The sequence below is a fragment of the Calonectris borealis genome, chromosome Z (assembly GCF_964195595.1).
Source record: "Calonectris borealis chromosome Z, bCalBor7.hap1.2, whole genome shotgun sequence".
In the NCBI taxonomy this organism is placed as follows: domain Eukaryota; kingdom Metazoa; phylum Chordata; class Aves; order Procellariiformes; family Procellariidae; genus Calonectris; species Calonectris borealis.
In genome coordinates, this window is record NC_134352.1 from 40,848,907 (window position 1) to 40,876,903 (window position 27,997).

Here is a 27,997-nt window from a genome sequence, read left to right on the forward strand (position 1 = left end):
ACTAACACGCACAGAATTCCTGGATTATAATATGTCAACTTATTCTTTCTCTTGCCAGAAGAGGATAAATCTGTACCTTGTTGCTGCTATTTTTACCTTTCGGCAAAGCTATCCTAATTCAATTACATTACGCAAAACTCAGTATCTTTCATTCAAATAGTAACTACTGTACAAATCTAGACAGAGGAACTACCATTGCTAAAAGCAGGCAGCAGCTTACCGAGTCCTGTTAACTAGCTGTAAAACGTTGTAGAGACAACAGAACACAGAATATGGATATTCACACTGGCTACCCAACCAGGGAGAGCAAAAACTTTATTCAATTCGTGAAGTTCTGGTTTGTCTCAAACATAACACTGCCATTAAATGTGATGCAGTATCTAAAGCTGCTTTGAAGACGCAGATACCTGCAACGTTTGTTGCATCACATCTTCAAAAAGGCATTTGTTTGCAGACAAATAAAACCCAGCTGAAGATTTAATGTATTTCACATGAAATTCTAAGTAATAGACCCAAAGTGAAACAGTTGTTACTTCTTCTAAAGATTGAAGGTTTCCCCCCTCCAAGCACAAACTGTTCAGTACTTGCCCAGCATATGTTACTGAAAGAGAAACGCTCTAATTCCAAGTCTGTTATTCAGTGACTGAAATGTACTTTTTCTGCAAAGATAACCATGTTTCACATTCAATTGTTGATCCAGTGACAATGAGCCAGTGTTACATTACTTTCAATACTGCGCATATATGTGTGTGTGTGTATATGTATTTTTCTGTGGATGTGTGTGCATGTGCACATGTGCCTGTGACAGCTCTGAAAGGAAAAAAAAAAAGGAACATTATCTAAGAATACTCTTAATGACATAGGTGTACTAGGGATACAGATTTTGGTTTTGCGCCCAAAGGCTGAGCATACCCCCAGCCCTGGTTTCACACGAACGAGTGTAACCAGAGCTGAAAGCTCATCAACCATGGGCTCGATTGCCTAATATTCCTATTTACCAACTAAAGTTTTTCACCAGGGCTTTTTACTTCTGAGTCTTTTTAGTTATTCTTTAGTATTCTTATATTAAGCACAGACATTCCTCTCCTCTTTCCTTTAAAGGCATTTTCATAGTAATATACTCTTGCCAATCCTGTATCATGGTACTACATACGATTCAAGCAGACCACAGAGTATCAACACTGTCATATATACATGACAGTTGTGGAGAGAGGTGAATTCCTTTCTTTGCAAACTTACAGTAATTTACGTTAATCTAAAACTCAAAGCTGAAATGCAATAGTGTTTCCTAGGCTACTCACTACTGTAATCCTAACAGCAGAGTAGTAGCAGATGTAGTAGTGCATTAGAGAGTTACATGACTAAGATCTGCAGCACAATTTAATCTCTTTCTAGGATGCATGCCATGTTTTACTAGTGTTTGTGTATATATTTACACCTGCTACCATTTGCTTTACATGAAGAAGTAAAGCTAAACCAGGAGTAGCTGTTAGCAGCAGACATGTGCTTAACAGATACAGCTATTTTGGTACCTTAAATATGACAGAAGACTGAGATTTAGTAAGTTCTCTTTTCACAGTTAGGCAAAGGAATCAGATCACTGTCACCACTTACAATTAATAATTTTTTCTCTATACTTAGATACTATCAACTAGAGAAACTCTTAAGCCATATTAAAGTCTGACAGGTTGAAAAAGAAAATTGCCACACCTAGCTGCTCTAAAACACTTTTGATGTAATGAGCAGTAACCAACTATACTAAACTTCATTCTCACAAAGTTCTGGGTTGGGTGGGTTCTGGGTTTTTTGTTTGTTTGTTTTGGGTTTGTGGGGTTTTTTTTATTAAACAGTCTTAAAACCAGCCTACTTTTTTTTTTTTCCTCCAAACCAGGAGTTTTAGATCTGCTGACCAAATGCTGATTATAGAAATACATTTTGACAAGTCCTTTAAAGCATTCCCCAAAGAACCTATTTGTCATTCTGTTTTGAAAAACAGATCGAAGTTAGAGGAGTAAACAGTAACTTTGCAGCAGCAGGAACCAGACTGAAAAATAAAACAATCCTTTCACCCTTCCCAAAGAACAGTCAGAACTGAACCAACTGCATTACACCAGATTCAGCCCAGTAGCATAGCAAGGTTTCAAATTTTTAGTAGAAAAACAAAGGGTTGCTTTTAAGTATTTCACTGCGTTCCTTAGCAAAAAGAGGTGTTAGTAAAAGAAGAGGCGACACCTTCAAAACATGACAGAAAATAGAGGTGAGCCTTGTAAAGGTGAGCCTACACATACACTCATCCCTGCAAGCAAAAACATAAATAAAATTTCAGATACATCCTTCCCTGTCCGATGGGATAAGGCAAACAGGAAGGGAAGAACAAGCAAAAAAATTCCAAAACCACCATAGACAAAATCACTTCTGTTCCACAATCATGAAATTGCCTTTTTTGGCAGAAATACCCAAACAGCTATTAAAAGAGCAGCAGCAGTGATTTCAAGTAGTAGCTTGCTCCTACAAGGTGAAAGAGTCATTTATGTTATTTCATCCAGTTCAGTTACTCAAAAAGCAGCAGCATGGGTTCCTCTAACACCAACACTTCATTTGCTTTTGCACATTCTTTCTACTACAGATTGTCAGAGTATATCTGTATGCTACTAAAATGAGCTCCTTGTGGAATCTGAAATCTCATGTTATAGCAAATTGTCATATAAGTAATTTAACAATGTAAGAAAAGTCCTTAGAGCAGCACTACTTTGCAGACCACCTGTTTGGAGCACATAGAAAAGAGTCAGTAGTCTTTCTAGGATGATTATATCCTACTTGCGTAAAGCCTTACCACTGAGGTAAGAGTTACTTTAAGTTTCTGAATACTCTTAGAGCTTACTCCAAAGCAAAACAGGTTTTTCTTCAAGTCTCATCCACTACTTGCTCTCAAAGGAGACTGCTTAGAAGTGATACAAAACAAAGTGAGGCAAAGAACAGGAAAAACAGAGGTGGTTTATATTCGTCTGCTTTCCCAGTAAATTGAAAGAATGAGTTCAAGTTGAGCAGGTATTTGAAGACTCCTTTGAGGCTGACAGCTACTTCCAAAATGTCCAGTGTGGTTGTTCTCTCATTTTTTTCCCTCATCACTTCTGGCACCATTTCCTTGTTTCTCCCAGATCCCCGAGAACAGCTCTGAGTGTCCCCTTTGACAGGGAACAAGTTAGGGTATCTGGCTCAAGTGAGGAAGTATGTTAAAGCTGCAGGGAAAGGACACCCCACCTCAACCCCAATGTCACACAAACTTCTTGGTAAGACATGAAACATTTTTCTTTGTAGTCGCTCCTGCTAAAATTAAAAGCTTCCTTAACAGTTTAGTTCTGTGTTTAGCTCAAAATTCTTACTTTACTTCTCCTTCAACATCTTCAAAGTAGTTGCAGATTATATCTTGTTACTGAAGCAAGACTTATGATTAGCTATCAATGAAAAGCATCTGTGCTGTCTTAATTTTAAAGATCACTTCTGTTTAGAGAGATGTTCACTGTTTTGGGTGAGTAAGGTCTGCTGTTTAGGTTTGGGGGTTTTTTTGGTTGGGTTTTTTTTTTCCCCCCAGACTACATCCAAATAGCAAAAGCTTCAATCTGCTACTTTGGCTTGTGAAAATAATACCTCTAACCCAAACCAATGAGCACTTTCCTTTATTTGCCAAACTCTGAAGAACTGCAACTTGTGACTGTGTGAAATACACACTTTGTTCAAAGAAACAGGGAAAGCAGCTTTCAAATGTACAGTGAAATAGAGTCCCAATTGCAGACCATGTTGTACAGTTTACATTTCACCATGATGTCATGGAGAACTTGATATAATCTCTATATACAGATTTTTAAACACTGTACTCTTGAACTTCATTTGAAGGCTTCTAGTGAAGTACTGTAAGCCTTCACACAGTTTTCACAAATGGAGGCAGATACTGGAACCCATGACAGGATTCCAGTCCACTGGTATCTCCAGAACCTAGCTCCATTAGCAGAGGGCTGCAATCATTCCACACCAAACACCCAAACAGCTTTTCCAGTAGAAACAGACTTTCTTTATCCACACCAGCATAAAACTGGTCTTTTCACAGCTACACCAAAGCTACTTTGAGATGCCACCACTCATGACGGTTCTTCAAGCTAAAGCCGGAAAATCCTCAGGATCATCAGGATTTGGAGCAACAAGCTGCACCTATAAAGTAAGAAAGGAAGCTTTATAAAAATGAATGCATTTCAAAAGCATCTGACAGCTATGTATATGTATTTTACCCTGAAAAGGATTCATTCTTCTATTCAAGTTAAATGCTTTGTATCCATCACTATCACAGAAATGCTAAGCATTTATCTCAGAAGTTACAACTACTGTAATTTCTTCAGTGTGAACGTATTTATAATGCTGATCTGCTGCCTGGGGAGGACCAGAAGATCACAAGTTCTGCAGCACTGAAGTGAAGAAAAAAAAGTAACGCAATCTCACCCAAAATACTGTTTTTAGAAGCAGCATTATTATCTTTTTACATTCTAAGGCTACTGCACATACTAGATTGTAGTTTTAAACTCCTCGCTCTATTATTACAAAGAGCCTTTTTCATTCAGATGAAATGCATCAAATCACTTCCTTATCATTCCGTAAGTTCCCAACCTTAAAGTATTTTACTCATACTAGACAGAAGTAAACTGAGACCTTTAGTTAGTATGAAGGATAAAGATGTCATTTTTCAGTGTGCAAATGTCTTTTTTTTTTTTTAAGAGAAAAAAGTCAGCAGAAGTTTTTTTAATGGTTATATTGAACACTCATATCATTCTGTAGGATGCTGTATAGGATTCTGTCTTCATCTGTAGGATCCCAGATTTACTGATCTCACTCTCAGTAATTAAAGTACTATTACTGTACTATACCGAAATTTTTTGTAAGGGATACAAGCCTTTAGTCATTTTAATCACTTCCCAATTTGTATCAAAATTCACTGCAGAAACAAATCTTCATTGTAACTTTCCTCTAGTTACCAGTACAGCAACTAGTAATCAGACCTTTTGAAATTTATGTGTTAAGAGTTGTGAGCCTGAACTGGTATTTAAAGTAACATGACATGGGTCAGGAACTCAAAATAATCAGGCCAACAAACTACGAGGCAGGAATTAAAAACGAGTCTGTCACTACGGAAATCAGCAATTCCACACAAAAGGGGGCAGACACGCACGCACCCCCCAACAACCAAAAAAATCTCCAAGCAAACAACAACAAAAACCATAAAAACCATTACCACTACTTCTGGTCGAGGTCCTGTCTCCTCAACTCGTCTGCCACGACCACGACCACCTCGTGCTCCTCTTGATCCACGGCCAGGGCGAGAAAGACTCCCAAAATTAATATCCAGCTGAGATGTTATGTCATTCACTGGTCTTCGAAAGACATGAGAATCATCTTCAAAGTCTTCTTTTTGCAACTAAAAAGAAGATCTGGTTAAAACCTATAGCTTCCACAACCTTTTCCCCTCCCTGATACATAATACACACACACACTTGTATTACAGACTAAGCAGCAGATAAATCAAGATGACATCCGGAATAGAAGACAGGCCTTAACTTGCACAGGGTTTTAACAGAGGCGAGGCAATTGTAGCTTCCCAGATGCCTGGGATAGTTCTTTGTTGGCTCAGAGAGCCCTGGCAACAAAATCTTCTGTACCACCTCCGTAACACTGAAGAGGTTTTTCAGAAGTATCATCTACGAGGTTTTCTAAGGGTCTAGAGAATCAGGTTAAGCTGATTCTACTCAGTCCTACAATTACCTTCAAGTAATGGTTAGAAGGCCATAGTAAAGCACAGTATTTGGCTACTAACCGGATCTATTAGTCTATTTGTCTGCAGCTATGAGATTACTGTTGTTTTAACTCTGTGTATTCCTAGTAGCTAGTGGATATAAGACTATTTCCCATCATAATTTTAATGTGCATGGTAGTAATGATAACACATATGTAAACTCATCCCACACAGCGATGAATCACTTATTTTATTCGATGTCTAACACAGGGGTTTGACTTGTCCATGTTATGCAGTTCCTGTACCTCCTATTCTATGTTCATTTTGACAAGGTCCCTTGATACTGCCAGCCAAGAAACTTTACAGGCAAAAAGAACAGAAACTTGCATGCACTCTTCACACACTTGCATACTCTCTTCAGAGCTTGTGAAAGATATTCTCCCCACCCCTACCACCATCTCCCTCAGAGAAGGAAGAGGGGATAATGGCAACTGTGACTGACCACCAAAAGCCATGCTAAAAAAGAAGCAGGTCACTTCAGTATTAAGTGTCTGTCCCTGGAAGCGCTCAATGACCTGAAGTGATTAAGGCTTAAAAAATCTGCAAGTTTTGATGTTAATATTGTAACTAGACAAAGGATATGTGTATTCATACGTGCATGGAGACCTTAAAGATCAAAATTCCATCGTGCTAGACTACAAGTATATGCACATACTTCTGTGACCCCCAAAATCTGAAATCTAAATAAGCAAGAATCTGTGAAAGAAGCCTCCCCTCTTTCCCCAATCATATCAATAAACTAGAAGTTGTCCTTGCAATCTCAATCCTAGTAGTATGGTGGAATAAAAGTTAGGGAAAAGCAGGGGAGGAAAAGCACATTACTATAGAACAAGCTTTCCAGAGTTACTTCTAAGAAGCAGGACCCTAAAACTGGCAAGGAAAAAAAAAAAAAATCATATATTCCAATGAAAGCTGGGATCCAGCACAGATGAGAAATGGGGCACTTAGCATCCAGACTAATAGATGCCAAACCCCAAGTTTCATATATATGTGCAAGTGTATACTGGCAAGTAAGCTAAACAGGATTCGAAGTTAGGATAAGAAGTGCTTAGTAAACCAAGTTTCTCTGGCAGTATTACCAGAGATTTACATAGGTGGCAGCAGCAAGGACACAAGTTTTATATTGCTAAGACTGAGCTGTAAGGTAGAACAACTTGATATATTACGTATTTGAATACAAAATAGGGGTGATGATCTGATAGAAGAAAATGAACAGACGGTAAGTTTAAAGCAAGTTTTGGGGCACATATGTGATTACACATACTGTGATTACAGTAACAAAGCTTAGATACTGATTTCTAGTCTGTTCAGATTATACTAGAACTAGTAGAAAAAGAATAGAGACAGTTTCCTAACCCTAGGCATAAAGCAGAGTTTACAGAATTCCTGAGGCAATGCTTACATCATCGCTATATTTTGACTTGTGAATCACCACTGCTTTGGAAGGAACAGTGGATTCTGGCTTCCGGATGTTGAATTCAGGCTTTGGTCGATTCTGTTGCTGAAGATTTTTCCACTCATCTAACGTCATTTCTTGAACTATTTCTTCCATTGGCTCTCCTTCAGCAACTCTAAAGGTTTATAGTTGTAAAGTAAAAACCATTAGCTTGCAACATGCCAGGATGAACAAGAACACTAATCTCTAAAGTAAGGATACTAAACAAAACATTTGGAATGTTTCTCACCAAATTATTATCCTCAATTTCTCTTACTCCCCACAGTAACTTGATGTGCGCGTTTTACATTAATGTAAGTTGGAAAATATACTTATGGCCTGTTTGAAATTAGCCATATGAGCAAATGCTGTCTCCAGCCTCCTGTAGTAAGTTCTGGTATTTATCCAGTCTCATCGTAAGTTCAAGCACTTCGGATTCTAGACAACACCAGTCTGTCTTTTGATCTGGCATATTCTCAACTCTACTGTTTAATAGTGAATCTACTCCTAGCAAATATAGCCATAGTAAAAAAAGCATACCGAGCAGTTTTAAAATACCCCAGTTGCATGGTTTTATTGACTCGTACTGCAGGATGACAATATGAGATAGATTCATGTTTCAGTGCAGCTTTCAGTCATCAAAAAGACACGATGGTCACACCATGGGATCTTCCAGGTAATTATTAACATTTCCTTTGTAAATTTCACAAGATGCTTCTTTGATTTCTTTTGTCAGATGTAGTAGCACACAAGGAGACAGTATTTATCACCTGGCAAAATCAGATTAATCCTAGGCCAATTTTAATTTGTCACAAAGTGCAATAATGATGGTATGTTCAAGGAAAACATATAGAGTACATCGGAGTCTGCCTCTGCATATTTTTGAACTGTGAAGACAGAAGTCCAAGGCCTTATGTCTGTATTCGTAAGACAAGATACCTAAGACAATACTAAAGATTCTTCTCCACTCATCGCTGCTTGACTACTCTTCTGCCACTTTTCTGATGTTGACCAAGACTGGCTTGCCCAGGACCAGCAGCTATTAGAGTATACTACAGGTGTACCTTTTAATGATATTTGCAGAAAGCTATTCCCTACTAAACAGCACCACATGCAGGGAGCACAACTCGTTTCATCACCATAATTGTTTGCTGCAGAAATAAGTCAAATACCATGAACTACAGGAAAAACTGCACTGATTACTCCCAGACAGTTGGGAAACCATTTTTCCCTTCTCCCACACAAAACTGTTACGCATTGCAATAGCAGTTGAAGTTGGTTAAGTATTTCCCCAACATTGATTTTTCCAGAAAACCCTTTCATTAGGTCCCTTCCGGTGGGAGAACTATGGTTTTGTTTTTCCTCATTCAATCGCAGTTCCAAGTCTTCTTCTACCAAACGCTGACGATTTTTCCAATGTAAATACATAATTGATTAGATGCAAGTTGGAAATTTATTTTCTCATGGAAAGATGCAGAGTCAAATGACAGTCAGTGAACTGTGCATTTTGGTTTTGAAGTTGTACAAGCACCCCATCAGAATACACATGTTTGTTGGGAGTGTTCTGTACATTTAGAACTAGCCTATATAGGAACAGGCCTGCTCCCTCTTCCTACTTCATCTTGCAGAGAACCATTCTATTTCTTGCCAGTCAAAATTATACAATATTTTCCTGAAGCACCCAGCATATGACAGGTAGAAGCAGAACTGAACAGTAAGACAGCCCTTAATTTTGGTTCTAGGATGAACAGTTTTAAATGCACTTTGCAGAAAAAGTAAATAAAAAATATGCAAGTCCTGTACTATATGCCTACCCTATGACATGCCTTCATGCCCTGTTATTTTGAAAATTCCAGCTATATCAACCAGAAGTTAAAGGTTAAAAGACTGGTAAGCAGTTTGTAGTTCCATACTGATTAAGAAGATCTGAAATTATATTAGAAGGATTGTTAAGAAAAAAATTAACCAGTTTACTGAGTTAAATAAAAGGTACTGGTGAAAGATGCAGCTACTTCTGGAAAAACACCAACAGATACTGTTCCATGTGTAAGAGCATTAAGAATCAGTTGCACCCCAAACATTTCAATTTGTTGTCCTCAAGAATGAGAAGCCAGATAATTTTTGACCAATTATCTGAAGCTTCAGTTTTGGGTGTTGGAAAAACAAGACTAGTTGCAAGCACCTGAGAAAGAAGAAAAGAGAAAGTAAACTAATAAAAAGGGGGTTTATTAAATTGGTTTAATTTCTTCCTAAGCCACTACCTCAGGACAGAATCAGTAAATTGCATATCTGAACTTTAGGAAGTCTTTTGTCCTCCTCTCCCATTAAGTTTTCACCACATTAGTCCTTGGTGAGAGCTGTAGAAAGATACAGAACTTGTTGCAACAAGTACTTGAGAAGTAGCTATCAATCTTTCAATTTGCAAAAGAAAAACAAGCATTTGAGTGGAGCTTTAAGGACAGCTCTGTGCAGTTCTGCAGTATAATATATAATACATTTACTGCATTTTCTATGGCATAAAGCTTGCGAAAGAGAAGGGCAATAGGGCAAGCGTTCAAGAATACTGAAGGACTGACCAGTGGTATGAGATGCTAAAGAGACCAAGTGATCTGAAAACAAACAACCAAAACAACCACCACCAGGAAGTCCCAACGACAAGTAGAAATACATACTCTCAGGCAAAAGTATCAGCCACCCAAACACAAGAACCACTAGCAAGGTAGAAGCTCTGAATGAGGGGCCCCAACCCCCCAAACTGTGCAGGTAACCCAGTCAAGCTGAACTTTAACAACAGCATTTGTCCCTTCTGCAACAGCGTAGTGTTATAAGGATCATCAACAGTTTTGTCTGGAACAGATGTCACTGCTGATAGGGTGGAACAAAGTCTCAATTGAGTAATGTCTTCTATGTGGGAACAGGTAGAAAGTCCAGAATAGAACTGCAAGACAGGCATGAGGTCTAAAATAAGTGATCTACATGGGAAGCCTTTAAAGAGATGCTGAGGAGGAAACATACATAATGCTAAAAAAAAAAAGAAAGAAAATTTTGCATATCCATGACGTTAAGGCAAGACTCTCAGGAGAAAAAAACCCAAACACAGTAGTTTATATTTTCAAAGTATTGGAAAGACCATCAAGGGACATTGAAATCTCTATCAGTAGAGGACATTAAAATCAACTAGACAGGTATGAGAAGCGGCACAGGTATGGTTGGTCATGCCTTCGGCCAGCAAGACCCCTTTCAGGTCTGAACTTCTATGATCGTAAGACAACACGAGCACATTTCACTACACAGCAAATTGACCTCTCAAAAAAGCAATCGTGGGTATTGCTTTGAAAAGTACACATCTATCACAAACAACCACTTGTCTGTTCTAAAGGAAATACTGGTGCATTTACACTGCAAATGTTTTTCAACTGCAAAGCACAGTTTGATTTTTACTCCAAAGGATGGTTTCAACTGCTAGGTTATTAGCAATACAAATTTGTTTTAGGATGCTGAGACTCCCAAGGCGAAACACCTCCCATTAGTGAAGCACAGCAACAGGAACCTGCATATCACATTTTGTACAGAGACTCAACTGTAGCAGGTTATTTTGGGCACCAAGCCTGCATGGAACTGCACTCTGTGCATTACTTTCTACCTTCTAACTTCATGCATTTTTAGTAACTGCTTGGTGTACATTTTCATTAATCAAGTTAATAAGCTCCTTGGCACAGCAAAAATCATGCTTACAAAATATTGCCAGACATCTAAGCGCGGCCTCTGGACATGAACAAACTGAACTGACAATGCAAGTACATACCAAAACACCAAATGGGAGTCTTCAGTAATGGTTCCTACTGCTTCAGTGTTTTTAATGGGTGACCATAACCCTCTAGCTATGCCTTGTTTACTGTGCATACCTTTGTTGTTCTACGTGAGCAGTCTACATCAATATGCAGAAGAAATGCAAATGGAAGGTCAGTTGTTCGGCTGATTATTTTCATATAATTAAAAATAATCATAGTGGGTCTTATTCAAATCCGTTTTTGTATTCAGCTGCACAAAGCAAATTTTTATTCAGCTTTTATCAAGAAATCAATGACATGAATCTTTCCTATTAAACATCATTTACAGAAGCATTACCAGTTACAGCAAAATTCAAACTTACACAAGGTAAGATCAAGCAACAACCTAGTTGTTAAGTATAGAAGAAAAATACTGAACCAAATACTAATGAGGATCTGGCCTGGTCTATGATAGCTTTATGTCACTATTAAAAAAACAACAAAAAACAAACAAACAAAAAATCAAACAAGAGAAGTAAATAGCTCAGCAAACAAATTTTGAAAGCTTCCTATTAAATGATCAGAAGAATACATAGCTCCACAAAAAAGGAAGGAAGTCCTATGTGAAGAAATGGAAGAAAACCCCACAGAATAAATACTAACTCTGCAAATACCTTTGATAGGAATTGATTAGAGTATGTGTCGTACTGAATAAAAAGAAAAATCTATTCATTTGAATTACCAGTCAACGCAACTGTGTTACATTGTTCAGACTGTGAAGACAAGTTCAACAGAAAGCAGCTGTGAGGAAAGCTTATACTGCTGTACTACTTATATATTTTATACTTACTACTTGCAGCAAAAAAACCACAACTATTAGCATGCAGTTTGGGATGCTATAAACAGAGATAGATATTGTTGATACACTCAAGGAAATTTGAAGATATGAAAGAAATAACTTGATTTATATTATAGAAGTATTAAATAAACTCTTGTCCTGCAATACTCTGCAAATGGAAGCTCAAGAACAGCAATGTGTGAGAAGAAAAACACTGAACCAAATACTTACGAAGATCTGGCCTGGTCTATGGATAGCTTTATGTCACTATTAAAAAAAATAACCCCACCACAAACAAGAGAAGTAAACAGCTCAGCAAACTTGAAGACAAATTTTGAAAGCTTCCTATTAAATGATCAGAAGAATACATAGCTCCACAAAAAAGGAAGAAAGTCCTATGTGAAGAAATGGAAGAAAATCCCACAGAATAAATACTAACTCTGCAAATAACTCTGCAAATACTAACTCTTTTCTCAACAACAGTCCTGAAGGCAAGACCTTCTAAGTTACAGAAGCCCACAAAAGTCTTTCCAGAGTTGCATTGAAATTAGCCTGTACCACATCAGAAAGCTATACAATATCTCCATGCAGACAGATTATTCCCAACTTCCAGGAATACTTTTTTTTCTTTTAAATGGAAACAGTTACAACAGGAAAGAGAATCAGAGAAGAAACAAACCCACATTTTCCATCTCTTCCTCAATACAAGCACACAGCTGCAATAAAGCAGTAGAAAAGAAATTGATTGCTTGGAGTCGCCACCTTTAAGAGTCAAAATGAGAACAATCCCAGCAGAAGCTTAAGCACACACACCCCTACACCTTCAGTATTGAGGCTGTAGCAAAAGCAGAAGGTAGCCTAGCTAGAATCTTTTGCTGGTGTATGTTACCTGCCAGAATCCAACAACTCTGGAGAGCACGGGCAATCTAAGCATACAAGACCTTAAAATACATCCTGAAGCCTGAAAAGCATAGCCCACCAGCTTTTGCTTTTAAATATTAAAAGAACAACAAAAATAATTGCACCTTATTAAGGTGTATGCCGTACAACCATCCCTTACTATTCGCACAATGTCTCCTATTTTAAAATACATAGAGTCACCAAGCTGACACTAACCCCAAAGGTAAGTGCAATGAGGTATATGTAATTCGTATTTTGTATACAGATTTGTGAGTCTTCAGGACAATATTTATCACCCTGAAAAGAATACATATGATGCAGAATTTTGTACTTGTAGGTTACATGCATTTTTGAATCTTATGGATTTCAGTGGACTATTCCTAAACGAAGCTTTTTTTAGAAGCATGAAGAGGAGTAAAATCTCCAGAAAGGCTCACAGTCTGACCAAATACCTAGTGATCTCTGAGAAAGGTAAAAGCATTAAAGACAACTGGCAGATTCTGTCAGATGCCTTTGCCACTATATATACTTCTCATGCCTTAGGCTCTACAAGGAACTGATACCAGGACACATCCACAAAGAGCCTGAATTGGAGTAGAAACAAATACAAGTCTGAAACAAGTGAAGGTATTTGACAAAAAAAGCTGAGTAACTGTTCCCATATTTAGCTAATATAGTACATTTTTAACAGTTTATCTACACTACCCATTTGATTTAAGTTAGTCTAGAAACAGTTTTCTAGAAATTCAATCATAGTCATTCAATTTCAGAGACACATTTCCTCATGTATACACACCTTTAGCTATACATTAAAAGCTAGTTTAAAATTAAAAGAATCAAAGCTATATCAACTCAACTTCTTACAGGGTTATACAACCTGAACATATAAAACAGGTTTTGTAATCTAGTCAGCTTTATAATTAAGAAATGAACCACTACTAACTGGAGCTGCATCACTAGGTAAAAAAAAGCTTCATAGCAACCTAATTTCTCTTCATAGCAGAAGAGAAGGCTGACATATTGCACTGATCCTCTTTCACTCATTAGGAGATATTCACTAGATGCTATTTGATTATTCTTTGAAGTCTCTTACTTGGACAAGATTGTCCAGTTACTTTTTCTTAAGTCAGTGTTTATTTGCTGTGAAGTAAATTCTCACCGGACGCTGATAAGAATGAAAGCCAGAAGGCAAGGGGCAGATTTCTCTCTCCCTACTCCTAAGGCTCACTGCAAGACCATTTCCAGCAAGTTTTTCAAGTTCTATAGGGCCCTTCATGAATAGATGATAACTGCATGACATTAGTGATTGGTGAATACTGACGTAGAGACTTTTATCTTAGTGTATTTTAATTGTGTTTGTACGATTGCATAGGCACCCTGAATGCCTTTTTCTCATAGAGAACTTCAAAAAGCAGGGTAGTTTTTACAAATCAGCCAAGTTAAAAAGGTAACAGACAATACGTAGCTCCTCCTTAAATTATCACCAATTTTAGGAACATAAGCATCACTGGCAATTAAATGCAATCTGCAGCTGTATAAACCAAGCTTTAGTCAGAATTAGGGATGCATTTTCTTGACTCATAAATATAGACAAAGCTTTTCTATTTTTAAATATGTGCACTAGCAAAACTTCACAGTTCACATTTCAAGTATGCCTCCCAATACAGGTATATCAGTAACAGTCAATTGTTTTCTTTGCATTTAGAAAGAAAATATTTTAGTCAGACTGTACTTGTTCAGAGGCTCTCCTTCAGATGCCCCTGGCTGCTCAGCTGTTTCTGCAGTCTCTTCCACAGGAGCAGTCTGTTCCATCCCACTAAAACAGTAAACAAAAAAACCACTAAGTCTTCACAGGTCACACTGGAAAAGAACCTTGCAGATCAATACATCACTTTTTTCCAGAATACCTTAGGAAGGGAAAAAAATAGAGGAGAAAAAATCTAGGATCATAAGCAGGCAGTAGATCTACTAAGTGACTAGTTGAGCAACTAACAATATGAGAAGTATTAGAAAATCCGACGTCTACGTACTTTTAATCAAAAAAAGTGAAAAGCAGGCATGAAGACAAAATAATTCAATCGTGAACACTAATATCAGTACTTGATTACAGTGCATCACTGATGTTTGGGTTTGCATTTCTGTTTCTTTTCAACTATTAAAGTTGAAATTAAACGGCAAAATTCATATTCCAAGTTTGTATTTTTTGTAACACAGACATTAGTTCACTGTCAAATGAGAAGAGTAGCATACTTACTTCCATTCCACTGGTAGGCATACGTATTTAAAATTAACACCTTCTAGCTTCGATGCATCAGAGTACAATTAAGGCACAGACATGCTTTTAGAATTGCTTAGACAACTCCAATTTAATGTCACTTCTACCACACACACCACATCACCACATTGATATCTCATGTTTATATCGTAAGTTCTGATGCTACTGAACTAAAAAAAAAACTTAACTAGGGAGAATAAATATAAAGGATCTTATATTTCTTGCACTTTATGAAGTTCTCACAACCTTCCCTGACATCCTACAGAAGCTAGTTTTGTGCTTTTGTGCTAATTCTGTGCTATCGGCTCAGAACTATGTTAACCTAGCTAATCCTTTGTTTTGAAAAGCCAGAGTACCTAACCAATCTTTTAGTATGAAATATTATAGAAGAGATTGAAGTTAGTACAACCTTTCAGAAGAACTTGGAATATGAAGCCCCAAAATTATTACCCATCAAGGCTGTATTTTTCAGCCTTTTAGCCAGATTACCTGAATCCACGATGTAAGTTTTAAAAACAAAATTTTATTTTTAAAACAATTTTGTGAATGAATGTGCATGTGGGCAAAGATGTTTGCTGTAAGTTCAAAGTGATGCCTTTTCTCTGTCCTTTATCAGCCTTCAATTAAAGAGTTCTAGATGCACATGAGAACAAAAGCTACTGGAAAGAGTAGTATATTGCTAGGTGGAAAGAATGGACAAAACCTGACATTTCCAGTGAGCTTTTCACAAATCTGAACAGAAACCAGTAAGAGAAATACAGAATTGATGAAAATTCCCAGGTTTTTTTGATCTGACCATTAAGAAGCCATCACATTCTGTTACTGATCCTCCTGTGCACTTTAAAGTGTATTTCAGTGGTAGAATCAGCTAAATATTACCTCTAGAGCCACACTGAATTGTATTACAGTTTTGCAATTTAGAAATGATACATACAACTTGAGAAAAAGAGACTGGACTTTCAACCCACTAACAGAATTTCAATCTTTTAATCAGCATTTTGTAGCAATGCCATTAAATACCAGAGTCCCAGTTCCTTGACTATTGAGAAAAGTCGTAACTTATTTCAATTAAAAGACAACTTGGTCCCAATCAAAAGATTTTGGCAGTCTTAACCGAAGAAACATCCCCATGCTTTTACTACAATTTAATCTCATGAAGGAGACAAGTTCACAAAACTGTAAAACTACGTTAATCACAACAACATTCATCACAACAATTAATAGAAAGCAAGGCTTATAAAGCTCAAAACAGACATGAAACTGATGAACAGAAAATAATGATCTAAGGTGGGCTACAGAAAATGACTATCTACGGTGCGGCACAAGTATATGTTGTACCTTGTATCATCTTTAACCGTTCCCCAGTTGCGCGCTCCTCCTCCACCCTTTTTGTCATCTGCTTTCATTCCTCTAGAAACAGAAACAGGGTTCTGTGAGTTTAAGAGCTTTTTTTCATTAGGACCTCAAACTAAAACCAGTATTCACTTTTTGCCAGCCAACTTGGATACAGAAGAAGGGAACAGAATACTTAAGAGACATTACTGCAGTGCCGACTATTGTTTACTTGTATACCAAGTAAAAAGCAGCACACAGAACACTTACGTTTTATCAGACCCACTGTGTCTTTCAAATTCCCGTTTTCCTCTTTGGTCAAAGCCATCGAAACTTCTATTTATTCCACTACCTCTTCCTCTACCTCGCATTCCACCTCTTCCTCCGCCACGACCTCTTATTGGCCTTTCACGATCTAATCTTTCAACTGGTCTAAAAAGAAGATTTCTAGTCAGATTTTTGTTCCTACAGAACAGTTAAGAAGGAGAAAAGAATTCATATGGTTGTATTTGTGCAGCTGTGAGAGACATCAGTATATGAGAGCTACTGTACAACAGCAGCTGTACAACACTGCTTAGAGTGTATCTTTACACAGCACACAGTACAGTTGTATTAGTTTTGTCATTAAAAAGGGACGTAAACTGAACTCAGGGGGAATTATTACAGATAACAGGAATAGAAAGTTCAGATGTCTATGGGTAATACTGAAAACACTAGAGAAGTTAAATAAAACACTATAAAGCTGTCAAATCTTCAGCAACTTTATCAGGCAGTAGCTCCACTGTCTAAATCCAGATTTATATGCAACTGCTAAAAATTTCAGGGAACTTGTTAAATAACAACTATTGTGACGTAAAGTAAGAACAGCCACACTCTCAAGCATTAAAGGTTTAGGTAGAATTTTCTAGTACTTATAAAGAAAGCAAAATTGATATGCGTTCACTGTCCAAGCAATAAATAGTATGACAGGTTTATTTTCAGTTTGAACAGTAAAACCCATTCAACTTAGAACCTGCACCATATGTTCTGCAAAGCTTGGTACACGAGCTCAGAAAGGAACATCTATGTTGCAGACTAGGGGTTATGTTTTCAGATCTTTACACTTTTCAGTTTTGCCCTATATTTCTAACATTTAACAAAACTGCTCCAAATCAATCTGCAAAGAAGCCAAAATTACAGCTCTGACAGGCATGAACTAAGTCATCTTGCAACAAATCTATACATTAATAATGCAACTATGCCTTCAGGTTACATCTGGCTACTAGATCTGTTTTTAGGTTAAGTCTTTCCCTTCCCACCCCTCTGCAGATCCTCCATGAGGCACCTTAGTTCTCCCTGTATTATACATACCTTTCCACTGTGAATTCTGCTTGTCTTTCTGTTTCATAGGAACGGTATTCCCTGAAAGATGGTCTCCATTCAGTTTTGTCTTGTTTCACCTCTGCTCCTCTGTTATTGAATCCTTGCTGTTCTCCCCGCTTAGGTGCTCGCTTCTGGCCTACACACACACACACACATATAGATTACTAATTATTAGTAGTTATTAGTTATTACTAATAATAACTAAATTGCAGTTACCAAACTACTGACTGAAATGAGTTGCTTACACCTTACAGTCTTCTGCTTTGCTCTCTCCAATCCCAAGTCCACCAAAATATTAAAAGCACTTACAGTTAATGTTGCCAGACATTGTCTTTTTCAAAGACATCTACTTATTTTCCCTTCTGTATTGATCAACCTGCCTCAGGCAAATATACTATGGGTGTTGACACAGCTCAGACATTTCCAGAGAAGACAAATCTCATTTTGCTCACATTAGTCACAGAAACGGAGAACAAAAACTGCTTCTCTCATGTTCTCTCAAGAATCTTGCTAGTGTACTACAGGACAGGGTAGAGAAGTTTCAATGGAAGACATGAATTGCAAGATGGTTGCAGGAGCAATGAAGGGGGAAAGAGGAGGACAGTTAGAAACAGGCACTAGTTGTTGATATGAGACAACAGACCTCCTGCCAGATGAGCTGAATTTAGAAGTCTGAGCTGCACCTCTACTTTAAGCTCACGACTATGGTATCCAACAACCAGAAGCAAGTCACCTCCTTCTGCTACTGTTCTATGGAGGAGAGGACTATTCACCAACACTACAAGTCACTGTAGCAGAAACTCAAGCAGGAAGTACAAAGGCTCCAACACCACTAATTGATTCTAGAATGTCAACATATTCCAAGATAAAGCGTATTTAAGCTTTTGGGGGGTTTCTTTGGACATTGTCAGGGTTAAGGAAGAACAGGTTGGGCAGAGTTGAATGCAGAGAAATTGTGTATTGTGAGTGAGAATAAACTCAGGTTATCCTCAACCCATATACATCTAGCGTAAGATTAAAGTTCATTATGTGCTTCCTTCCCCATTTTCCCAAATTCTGTGCTCTATTTAGGACAAAGTTCTCCAGAAGCAAGCAAGCCTTTTGTCTGCTAGGCCCCTATACTTACACTATTGGCTGAAAAAGGTGTTGGTTTAAGTTAATCAAGCAAGGAACTACAGAAACACTGCTCTCAGATCAACGGAGCTGAGCTATTCTTTCCACAAGAAGCACCTTGTGCACATTGTGCAATGCTGCGCAAGTTACTGAACTCAGGTTAGTGGACAAGTGACAGTCCTGGCTACTGGGCCTCTGTTGCTAGCACATAAAGAGAAAAAAGCCTATTCTCTGTCACAATATTAAGATACAAATTAATTCATAGCTCCGCAGAAATGCCGGTATAAGATCTCTGATCAAAGCTTAGGTGGCAAGCATGAAGTCTGTAACACCATCTTTAAAAAGAAAACTTCAAAGAACTATCCACTCAGTGAATAAGGTAGAAGAGTGGTAAATAAAGCTTTTTGTTATGCAGCAAGGACAGTCGTATCTGTACACAGAAGATAGTTTTATTTGTGCTGCAGACGCAACTCTAGCTTTGGTTTTCTTTAAACTACAAACCACTTGACATAATATATTCCAGTAATTCTCTCTCTTCTCAAGATTTGGAGTTGCTTGATCCTTAAAGCAGCAAGCATATTTACGTCCCAGAAATTACGATGTAATCTCTGGATAAAGACAACTTTTGAAATCAGTTTCTGAGTAAGTTTTTCAAACTAGGATGCTTTAATAAAAAGCAAAGTTATAAAGAATACAGAATTGTACATGCTGTTGGGAAACATGTCTGCTCTATGCACATCTCAACTACATAACCCAACTAAACAAGTGTTAATTCCAAATTGGAATCTTGCCCTGGAAAAAGTGACTCCTCATTTCTGATCTCATTTTTACTTATTTTGGTTGAATCTGAATGCGCAACTGCAATAGAAACTGCATTTTTATTTATTTTTGAGCCTCTCACTGGCTATCAGAAACATTAGTTATTCTAAACAGAATAACTTGGCAAGGATGCAGTAGTCAGAGACTACTTAGTAGTCGTACTTAGTATTAACCTTACTAACCTTAGTATTAACCTCAATTTCACCTTCAGATTCAAAGACCTCCTTAGAACTAGTACAGCAGTGCCAAAAAAATGAAAATGCAAAAGTCATTTTAAAAAGACAGTCTCTGGTTCTGTTAGCCAGTACCACTTAAAAGTACTTCAAAACAAGTCTTCTTGCCAGATACGCCCGTGTATTGCATGTCACTAGCACTGACCACGCTAGACAAAGCGGTCAGCTCTACTCTGATTTCAGTGCAAGGCTATTTCACTTTGATTCTAACCGGTGGCTATAATTACTGCAGATGGATTTTAAATACGAGAAAGATTATTTGTGGCACTTATTACCTGTATAAAAACATTTTTAACTGGTTTGACAGACATGCAGCAGTGGATTAAAACCATACGCAACAACTACACCTCTCTAATAAGCCGAGTCACCCTCAGGGCAGAAGCTTGTGACCTGCTTGTGCACCAGTTCAAATACCAGCACAACTTTCAGCTCTGCATATAAGGGCAAACTAAACTGGAGCTCGGCAGCAGTGGTAGCATAAGCGATCCAATTTTAATCCTCTGTCATATGTCTGTCCCAATGCAGACTCATTTTTATTTAAGGAGCTGAAAGGCCACCTTGGGGGAGGGGGCGGGGGAACAACAAAAAAAACCAAAAACATGAGCAATCGTATAGCACTGCCATAATAGCTTTCACTTAAAAAGAACTGGGCTACGCTTTGAATGCTCATTAACTACCTCTCCAAGTACACCCCAATTTTGTCTGTTTGTTTGGATATATAGACTGGTATGCAGGTTTTCTTCAAAACCACAAAAAAAGCTCTGGAGTTTTGTGGATCATCTACTTGAGGTCTTACAAACATCGTGCTGAAAACTAAAGATAGCTCTTTCCTAGTTACCAAGTTTAGCCTCTCTTTAAGATGGTTTTCCCGTGTTTTACAGTTACATCTGCAATCTGTATTCAGCCGAAGATGTTGCCCGCCATTCCCTACGTCACCACCGCTTCCCCAGGAGGTTACTGCAGCAGCCCAGTCTGTCAGCTGAGTTGCCTGTCGCTTTACTTTCTAAACTGAGGAATCAGAAAAGAAATCCGATGCTTAAACTGTTTCAACAGACCCAGCTTTGTTTTTTTTTCCCCCCAGAAGAAGCAGCGGAGCTAATATTAGAAAGACATCTGTAAATACTAAATTACTAGGTACTAGAACTAGACATCTCTGAAGAAAAAAGCCCAGTTTTATGAGCTGTTGTTAAAACTCTAAATCATACAGAGCTAACGTACTTAAGTAGTTTTCACTTTCCCCACAATAATACTTTACTATCAGTATTAGTTTTGTTTACACCGCAGCATTTAGATAGGAAGACTTTCTAGAAAACTGTTTTTAATAAGCATGTATCACATGCAACTGGGAAAGCAGAAACTGTATTTTTAAGATCTGCATTGCCTGCTTTCCCAGACACTGGATATCTATGTATTAACAGATGGATTTAAAACAATGCAAACAAGTGGGACTTTTGCTTGGGAAGAGATAGTTTTCTAGGTTTTCTGGGCTCTTCACTGGCCCCCACAGAGACAGCAAGCTCATCTTTTTTTTGATTTTTAGTTTTAAGGGATAAAAGTTTTTTTGTGCTGCAAACCTTAACTTTAGACAAACACCACAAGGAGCCCAGCTTGCAACTGCTATCAGTGACTACAAACAACAGCAGAAATCTTGCTCTGTTTCCCCCATTCCCTTATGTAAGGAGCATGGCAGGTGAGGGTGGCAGCTGGCATGCAATTCACAGGCTGAGGGAGATTACTGCTGCAAAGAGCACCAAAACCTCGCATTCTGACCTAAAATCCAGCTGACAATGCTGCATCGTAGTGTTTTATGAATTCTCACAAGCCTGAGACCAACTCACCCCACCAAAATAGGTGACATAAACCCAGTGAGACGATTCCGTCAATACTCCATTTCCACAACTGCAGCCTGGGATGAGGAACTGCCAAACAAAGAGGTTTTTTCTATTTTGCCCAAGTAGCATGCACGGGAACAGAGCAAAGGCAAACTGAGTGTAGTTTTGATTCAATTAGGATGAACATTAGAGCAACCATAGCAGCCAGATGAGAGACTTGTGTATCTTATGGCATGTATTTGAAGAAAGAAAAAAGCAATGACAAAATACTTTCCACTTGGCAATCTAACCTTAGAGGTTTTCTGACTCAAAGATTATAAGCATTGATTTATGGAAGACAGATCCACATATGGGCTGGCATATCTTTACCCAGACTGCTGTCTGAATAGATACATGCTTTGATATATCAACGTCACCCTATGGCAAGAAGTGCCACAGACCAATTACAGTCTCTGTAGAAAAAGCATTCTTCCTCCTTATTTCACAAAACCTGTCTGAAATTATATCCCTTTATTTCCGTAAAATAAGAAACAATAAACGTTCTTTGCCTTCTCCAAGTCTCACCTGCAGTTCTCCTTTTGTAACCTCAGATACCTCCTCTCAAAACAACCACCTTAATGTAAGTTTCTCCCAATACATAGATCATTCCGTAAATTCCATCACGCATGTCACTCTAGTGTGCTTTTTCTAGTTTTAACATCTTTGAGGTCACCAAAAGAGCAGACACACTTCAAGACGTGGGAAGGCGAGATTCCTTCAAAGGCGTAACAACTTTTCTATTTTCCTTGCTACTGCTACCTCACTAATTCCCAACACCGCTTCTCTCCTAGATAGCAACTGGAAATAGACCTGCTGTTCTACACTTAACAGCCCCAATGACTCCAAGATGTATTTCCTAAACTACAATAGTTTGAATTCGAAAAATCTTTCATGTTGCAGTACAGCTTGCAATGCTGCCCCCCACCTCGATCCATGTTCTCCCACATGTATTACTCTACACTTACTGATAGTGAATTTCCTCTGACATTTTATAGCTCATTTACAGTATGTAATTTGTGTCATTGCCCTGCAACTCTTCTTCTACTGGACTAAATAACCTTATGCCAGCAAACTTCAGTTATTGATCCCTCTCACTGCTCTTTTAGCATAGACTTCCCACCCACCTACGCATACACAAAATAAAAAATTTAAACTGCTTAAAATTTTCCATTTCAGACAAGTTTCAGCTGCCTTCTTAGATTGTGCTAAGAGCAGCACGATCACTGGTCCTAAATTTAAATCTCTCTTTCCACATATTCCAAGAGACCCTTCTTGCCTCTGCTTTCAGCTTAATAGCTCATTTTTAAATGAAAAAAATCTGAGCCTCAAGAAACAATTTAATGGGAGTTCAGAGGAGATAAGCAAGTACAAAAACCAAACAGGAATACTGCTCCAGTTGGTCTGGAATGAGGGCAAGTGGAGAAATTGTGCTGTAATTCAAGGATTTCTGTCATTAATCATGGCTGCATGCAAAGACACTACTTTATTACCATCTCAGTAACACAGTAATACCTATAATGGACAACTGATCTTCCTTTACAATAAAGCTGCATACTGGAAATAGTAAAAGACAGTTCACACTCTCAGGGACTTATTTTGCTACATTTCAGAGCATAGCAGATTTAAGACTGCACAATCTTACTTCCTCCCTTTTGCATGTGTGTGCCCATGTGATCTTAATTCCAAACTTCAGGCAATTAATTTTGTGAACTAAAGCATGGCTAATTACACAATTTGCAGAATACCACCACAGTACCCCAAAATACAAAAAAAGGCTTCAGCTATTGCACGCAACACACCAGAGAAAGACACATGGAGTTAGACTCTATTCTGCGGTATTTTGTTTTCATGTGTGCCAGTGCTCAGTTACAGAATTGCCTATGCAGCTTTCCTCTGGACATTCCTTATGACTGTGTAGCTGAAAGAATGATATCGGAATAAATTATTTAAAAAGAAGAAAATTGCCGTCAGGGGAAGATAAAATTCCCAAGAAACATTCCGTGCCATATTAACTTAAAACCATAGCTAAAAACTCAAACACGTAGTATTCAGGAACTACATCTAAATGTTACACGAGTCATCAAATGTACATGAAAGAAGAAAACCTTTTAGAGGTATTAGCAACAAAGGTTTAGAGATTTCAACAGAACAGAGGTTATTACTGCATGATCAACAAATTTAATTTGCCTGGACCGGTAAGGAATGCAAGCTCTGCAGCTGGGCCTTTTGAATAAAGAGCTGGCAAATGCAGTTTGGTCACTGTGTTAAGAACAAACTGAGTTAACATTAAGTGGTGCAATTATTAAGAGCAATTATTAATAAACAACCTTTACCCAAATTCTCAGCATACAGTCTAAAAATCACAAAACAACACAGTCAGTAAAAGAGAAAAAATACATCATCAAGGTCAAAAGTGTAGGTTTTCGTAGGCTATGAAATGAGTGCATTTTCTCCTTAAAGATAGATTAAAAAATAGTCTCCTTACAGTTGTGTCAATTCATGATAAACAGTTTAGATTCTAAAGGTCAAAGTAATGGTTTATCTAGCGAAGTCCTCTTAGGAGGTTTGCTTCAAATTAAAAACATCTCCAGAAATTAAGTAGAAACTCCTCTGGAAAAGGCAGTGAAGAACTAAGTATAAAAATGTCGACTTACAGAACTTTGCGAATAAACCTTCCACTCTAACATCAAAACATAACACCGAAAGAAGTCTCTAAAACTACTGAAAAACTTTTTATATATTGCAAGATCGAAGACTAGGCTTGTTTCAAGTCTTTCTAAAGGTAAAGACTATTATGTTCAGATTTAATATGCTCAAGAAATAATACAATAGTAAAACAAAAATAATGAAACTTTTAGCAACACTTTTTGTATCCCAAACAAGCAAAACACCCCAGTAATTAGATAAAACAGTCTGGAGAGGGTCCAAAGGAGGGCCATAAAGATGACTCCTGCCCTGTGACAAAGGAGTTAGGTCTCTTCTTCCTGGAGAAGAGAAGACTCAGGGGGGACCACATCACAGTAGTCCAGTACCAGAAGGGCAGCTACAAAGAGGATGGAGGCTCTCTCTTCACAAGGAGCCACACGGAGAAGACAAGGGGCAACAGGTACAAGTTGCACAAGAAGCCGTTTCATCTCAGCATCAGAAAGAAAGTGATAACAATCATTCACTGGAACAACTTCCCAGGGACATGGTAGAGTCCCTGTCACTGGAGGTTTTCAAAATGCGATTGGACAGGGTGCTAGATGATCTCTTCTAGGCTGCCTTTCCCAGGAAAGGTTGGACCAGACAATCCTTCCAGGTCCATTCCAACCTGGGCTGTTCTGTGATGATTCTATGAACACTAGTACAATACAGACCGCATTTTATCATTTCAACTGTAATACCAGAATCTGATCCAGCTGTTCAGATGGGTCTAGATGCTTCTTTATGGTGTTTAATTCCTAATCAGTGAAATGAAATTAGAGGGAGTTATGCCTGAAATCTGGGGGGGGGGGGGGGGGAGGGGGGGGGAATCGCCAAGAAAGAGTGGAAACAAAATATTTTAATTTTTTTTTAAATACAAGTTTAGTCCTTAGTCTCACAATTTAGTAATTTTAATCAATATTATTTATTTATCCAAACAGAGGTGCACTCTTCTAGCAGTGTGCCCATCATCAAAAGCTTTACACCAAATTGAGCTGGTACAAGGACCTTCCCGAGTGGTTACTCATTCTCAACAGTTAAGCTGATAGCTCCCTAAATCTTTTACTGTATCCGGAAGTTTCTTGGTTGAATCCTGTATAACAACTCAACTTTGTATGGCCCAAATAAAAACCTACCCCACCCTTCCAAAAAACCCTGTATTTTTCTCTCAGCCCGCCACTTGCTTTGAATTTGTCAGCTATGCCAACACTTTATTTGCCCTAAGTCTGATCTAAGGTGATCTCTGTCCTTCAGAGCAGGCTTGCTAAGACAGCACATCCAAAGGAGCAGCATGCAGACAGGACCAAGTCTCAGCTCTGCCCTGGTTTAGCATCTTGAGCACTATAAATTTACAGTCCTTTACTTTACAACAAGCCCAAGGCATAAACATACAGTGCACACAAAATCCAGCATAGCCACTTTCTTTAAAAAAGAAAGTGCGCGGCATTTTTCAGAGCAAGTAACTCTTCTTAAGATAGATGTTAATTCACTTTCACAAAGGCTACTATAAGCCAGCAGTCTTTTCTCCATTTTAAATTAGCAGGAAATTAAAACACGATGCACATGCCTGATGCTCCATATGAGAAACTGGGTTTCTTAGTATCACGGTAGCAGAAAATAGTCAAAGAGACTCCACTGGGTTATTGTGCATTACCACAGAATTATACTCAGAACCTGTATGCTTAAGATACCTATAGACAAGTACGAGGTAAAGAATGCTCTTCACATACTTCTACGCTCCTGGTACGTTACTGATAACCACCAGTTCTTGTTCAAGAATTTTTTCATCAAAACTTGAGACTCTGCTGTTCACTGAACAGGCTCCTTCGCCTTCTGTGGACAGCCACAGCAAAGTACCCTTCAAATAAAATAAGCCTGCTACTAGTGTGAGTATTGGTCTCACAGGCAGAGATCTCTGACAAAGTCACATAACAACCACAGAGGAATCTCAAAAGACGAGTTTCATACAACTGTCCAAAGGGACAGTGAAAACTTGTTAAGATCATCCTCTACAAAGATGCTCATTAACTGCTGCACAAGGTCAAATAATCGCTGTTGGCGTAGTGCAAGACTGTAAGTCTAAGCAATAGAATTGGTAGCACTGGCAAAGATTTGATGGATCAACCACCTCGATTCAAAGGCCACACCTTTTTCTAGGGCATTAAAACACACAGTTCAGTTACTGTGAGTTTAACAGGAGCTTTTACTACAGGAAGAAATTAATATCTTAAGAACATTTAATGAGTTAGGCTTCATTACTCACTGCAGGAGAATGGGAATTTACAACAACTCAAGAGGGTACAACGAGAGCCTTCTGTGCAGAGATTCTCAATATTTGGAAACCATCAGCCAGCACTGAGATACTTTAGATACTGAATCCAGCATCCTGAAGCTCAACACCAGGTAAGAACCTTGAAGAAGTCGAAGTGCCAGAAAACTCACAGGTACCAAGAAAACAAGCCTGGAAGCGTCAAACACCGAAGAAAAATGGCCAGGGCGACAAGCGACGAAATGCATCAACAGAGATGCTAAACCAGCAGGAAAACTACGGATGCTGCAGTGGCAGAGTTAATGCTCTTCCATTTGTCTCTTAGGACACTTCTGAAGTTTTCATTTACACGCCCGAAGGCCCGTTTCCCTTCTGAAGCCTCCGGCGTGGGCTGGGAGAGCTCCGCAAGACCGCGTCGGGAGCGTGCCCAAGCACGGCCACCCGCAGTACCGCTCCGGTTGCCACTTGTTTCCCCACGCGGACTGTCAGGGATGCATTCACAACGACAAAAGTACAATAAACCGGGTTTTCTCAGCCTCCTTTGACCGGGCTCCGACAAGCCGCTGCACGCCACACCACGGCTGCCCGGAGGCCGGGCAAGCGCGGAGCCAGCGGCGAGCCGCGCCGCTGCAGGGCCCGGGCTGCCCGCACCGGCACCACGCCGCCGGGACCCCACTCCTCAGGAAAGCCGGCCGCACCCCCCCGCCCGCCCCGGCGCCCGCTGAGGCGCCACCGCCCCCCGGCCTCGCCCCGCTGAGAAGGCGCCGCCGGCGTACCGAGCTGCGGCGGCCCCCCAGGCGCGGGGGGACTCCCGGGCTGCTTGCGCTCCTTCTGGGACTCCCTCTTGCCGCCGCCCGCCCTGCCGCCGGGACCGGCTCTCCTGGCGGCCGCTGCCGCCGCCTCGTCCCGCTTCTTGCGCTGCTGCTGGCGGCGCTCGGCCTCGCGCAGGATGTCGAAGGGGTCCGACTCGTCGTCCAGGAGCTGGTAAAAGCGGTTGGCGACGGCGCAACCGAAGCTCTCCTGCATGACGGCAGCCACCGGGCTGCCCACCGTCCCCTTCATCATCGCCCCGGACAACTCCCCGCCCCCCCGCGCTGCCGGCGCTGCGGCGGCGGTCCCCGGGGCTGCCCCTGCGCAGGGCTGAACCAACGCGCGCGGCGGGGGACAGCGACAGGGGAACGGCCGTCGCGCCGGCCCCGGCCCCGGCCCCGGCTCGGCACTACCTACACTGCCCCACCATTGCCCTTGCCCCGCCCTTC

General features: G+C 39.4%; 1 protein-coding gene across 1 annotated transcript; it reads right to left on the reverse strand.

Annotated features, from left to right (window-relative positions):
• Positions 1 to 17: 17 nt before the first annotated feature.
• Positions 18 to 27,988, reverse strand: HABP4 (hyaluronan binding protein 4). The gene is made up of 8 exons (XM_075136832.1): positions 27,515 to 27,988; positions 17,737 to 17,884; positions 16,657 to 16,818; positions 16,393 to 16,464; positions 14,512 to 14,595; positions 7,239 to 7,407; positions 5,279 to 5,461; positions 18 to 4,206 (listed from the first exon to the last, which is right to left on the reverse strand). The coding sequence occupies exons 1-8, from the start codon at positions 27,801 to 27,803 to the stop codon at positions 4,150 to 4,152; spliced, it is 1,164 nt and encodes a 387-aa protein (XP_074992933.1). The 5' UTR covers positions 27,804 to 27,988; the 3' UTR covers positions 18 to 4,149.
• Between the last annotated feature and the right edge of the window lie 9 nt (positions 27,989 to 27,997).

Coding starts and splice junctions, on each gene's coding strand:
- HABP4 (XM_075136832.1), bottom strand. CDS start 27,803: ATGATGAAGGGGACGGTGGGCAGCCCGGTGGCTGCCGTCATGCAGGAG. Junction 7,408..14,511: donor GAAGGAGAGCCTCTGAACAA/GTACAGTCTGAC, acceptor ATAAACCTTTAG/AGTTGCTGAAGGAGAGCCAA. Junction 5,462..7,238: donor AGTCAAAATATAGCGATGAT/GTAAGCATTGCC, acceptor TCTTCTTTTTAG/TTGCAAAAAGAAGACTTTGA.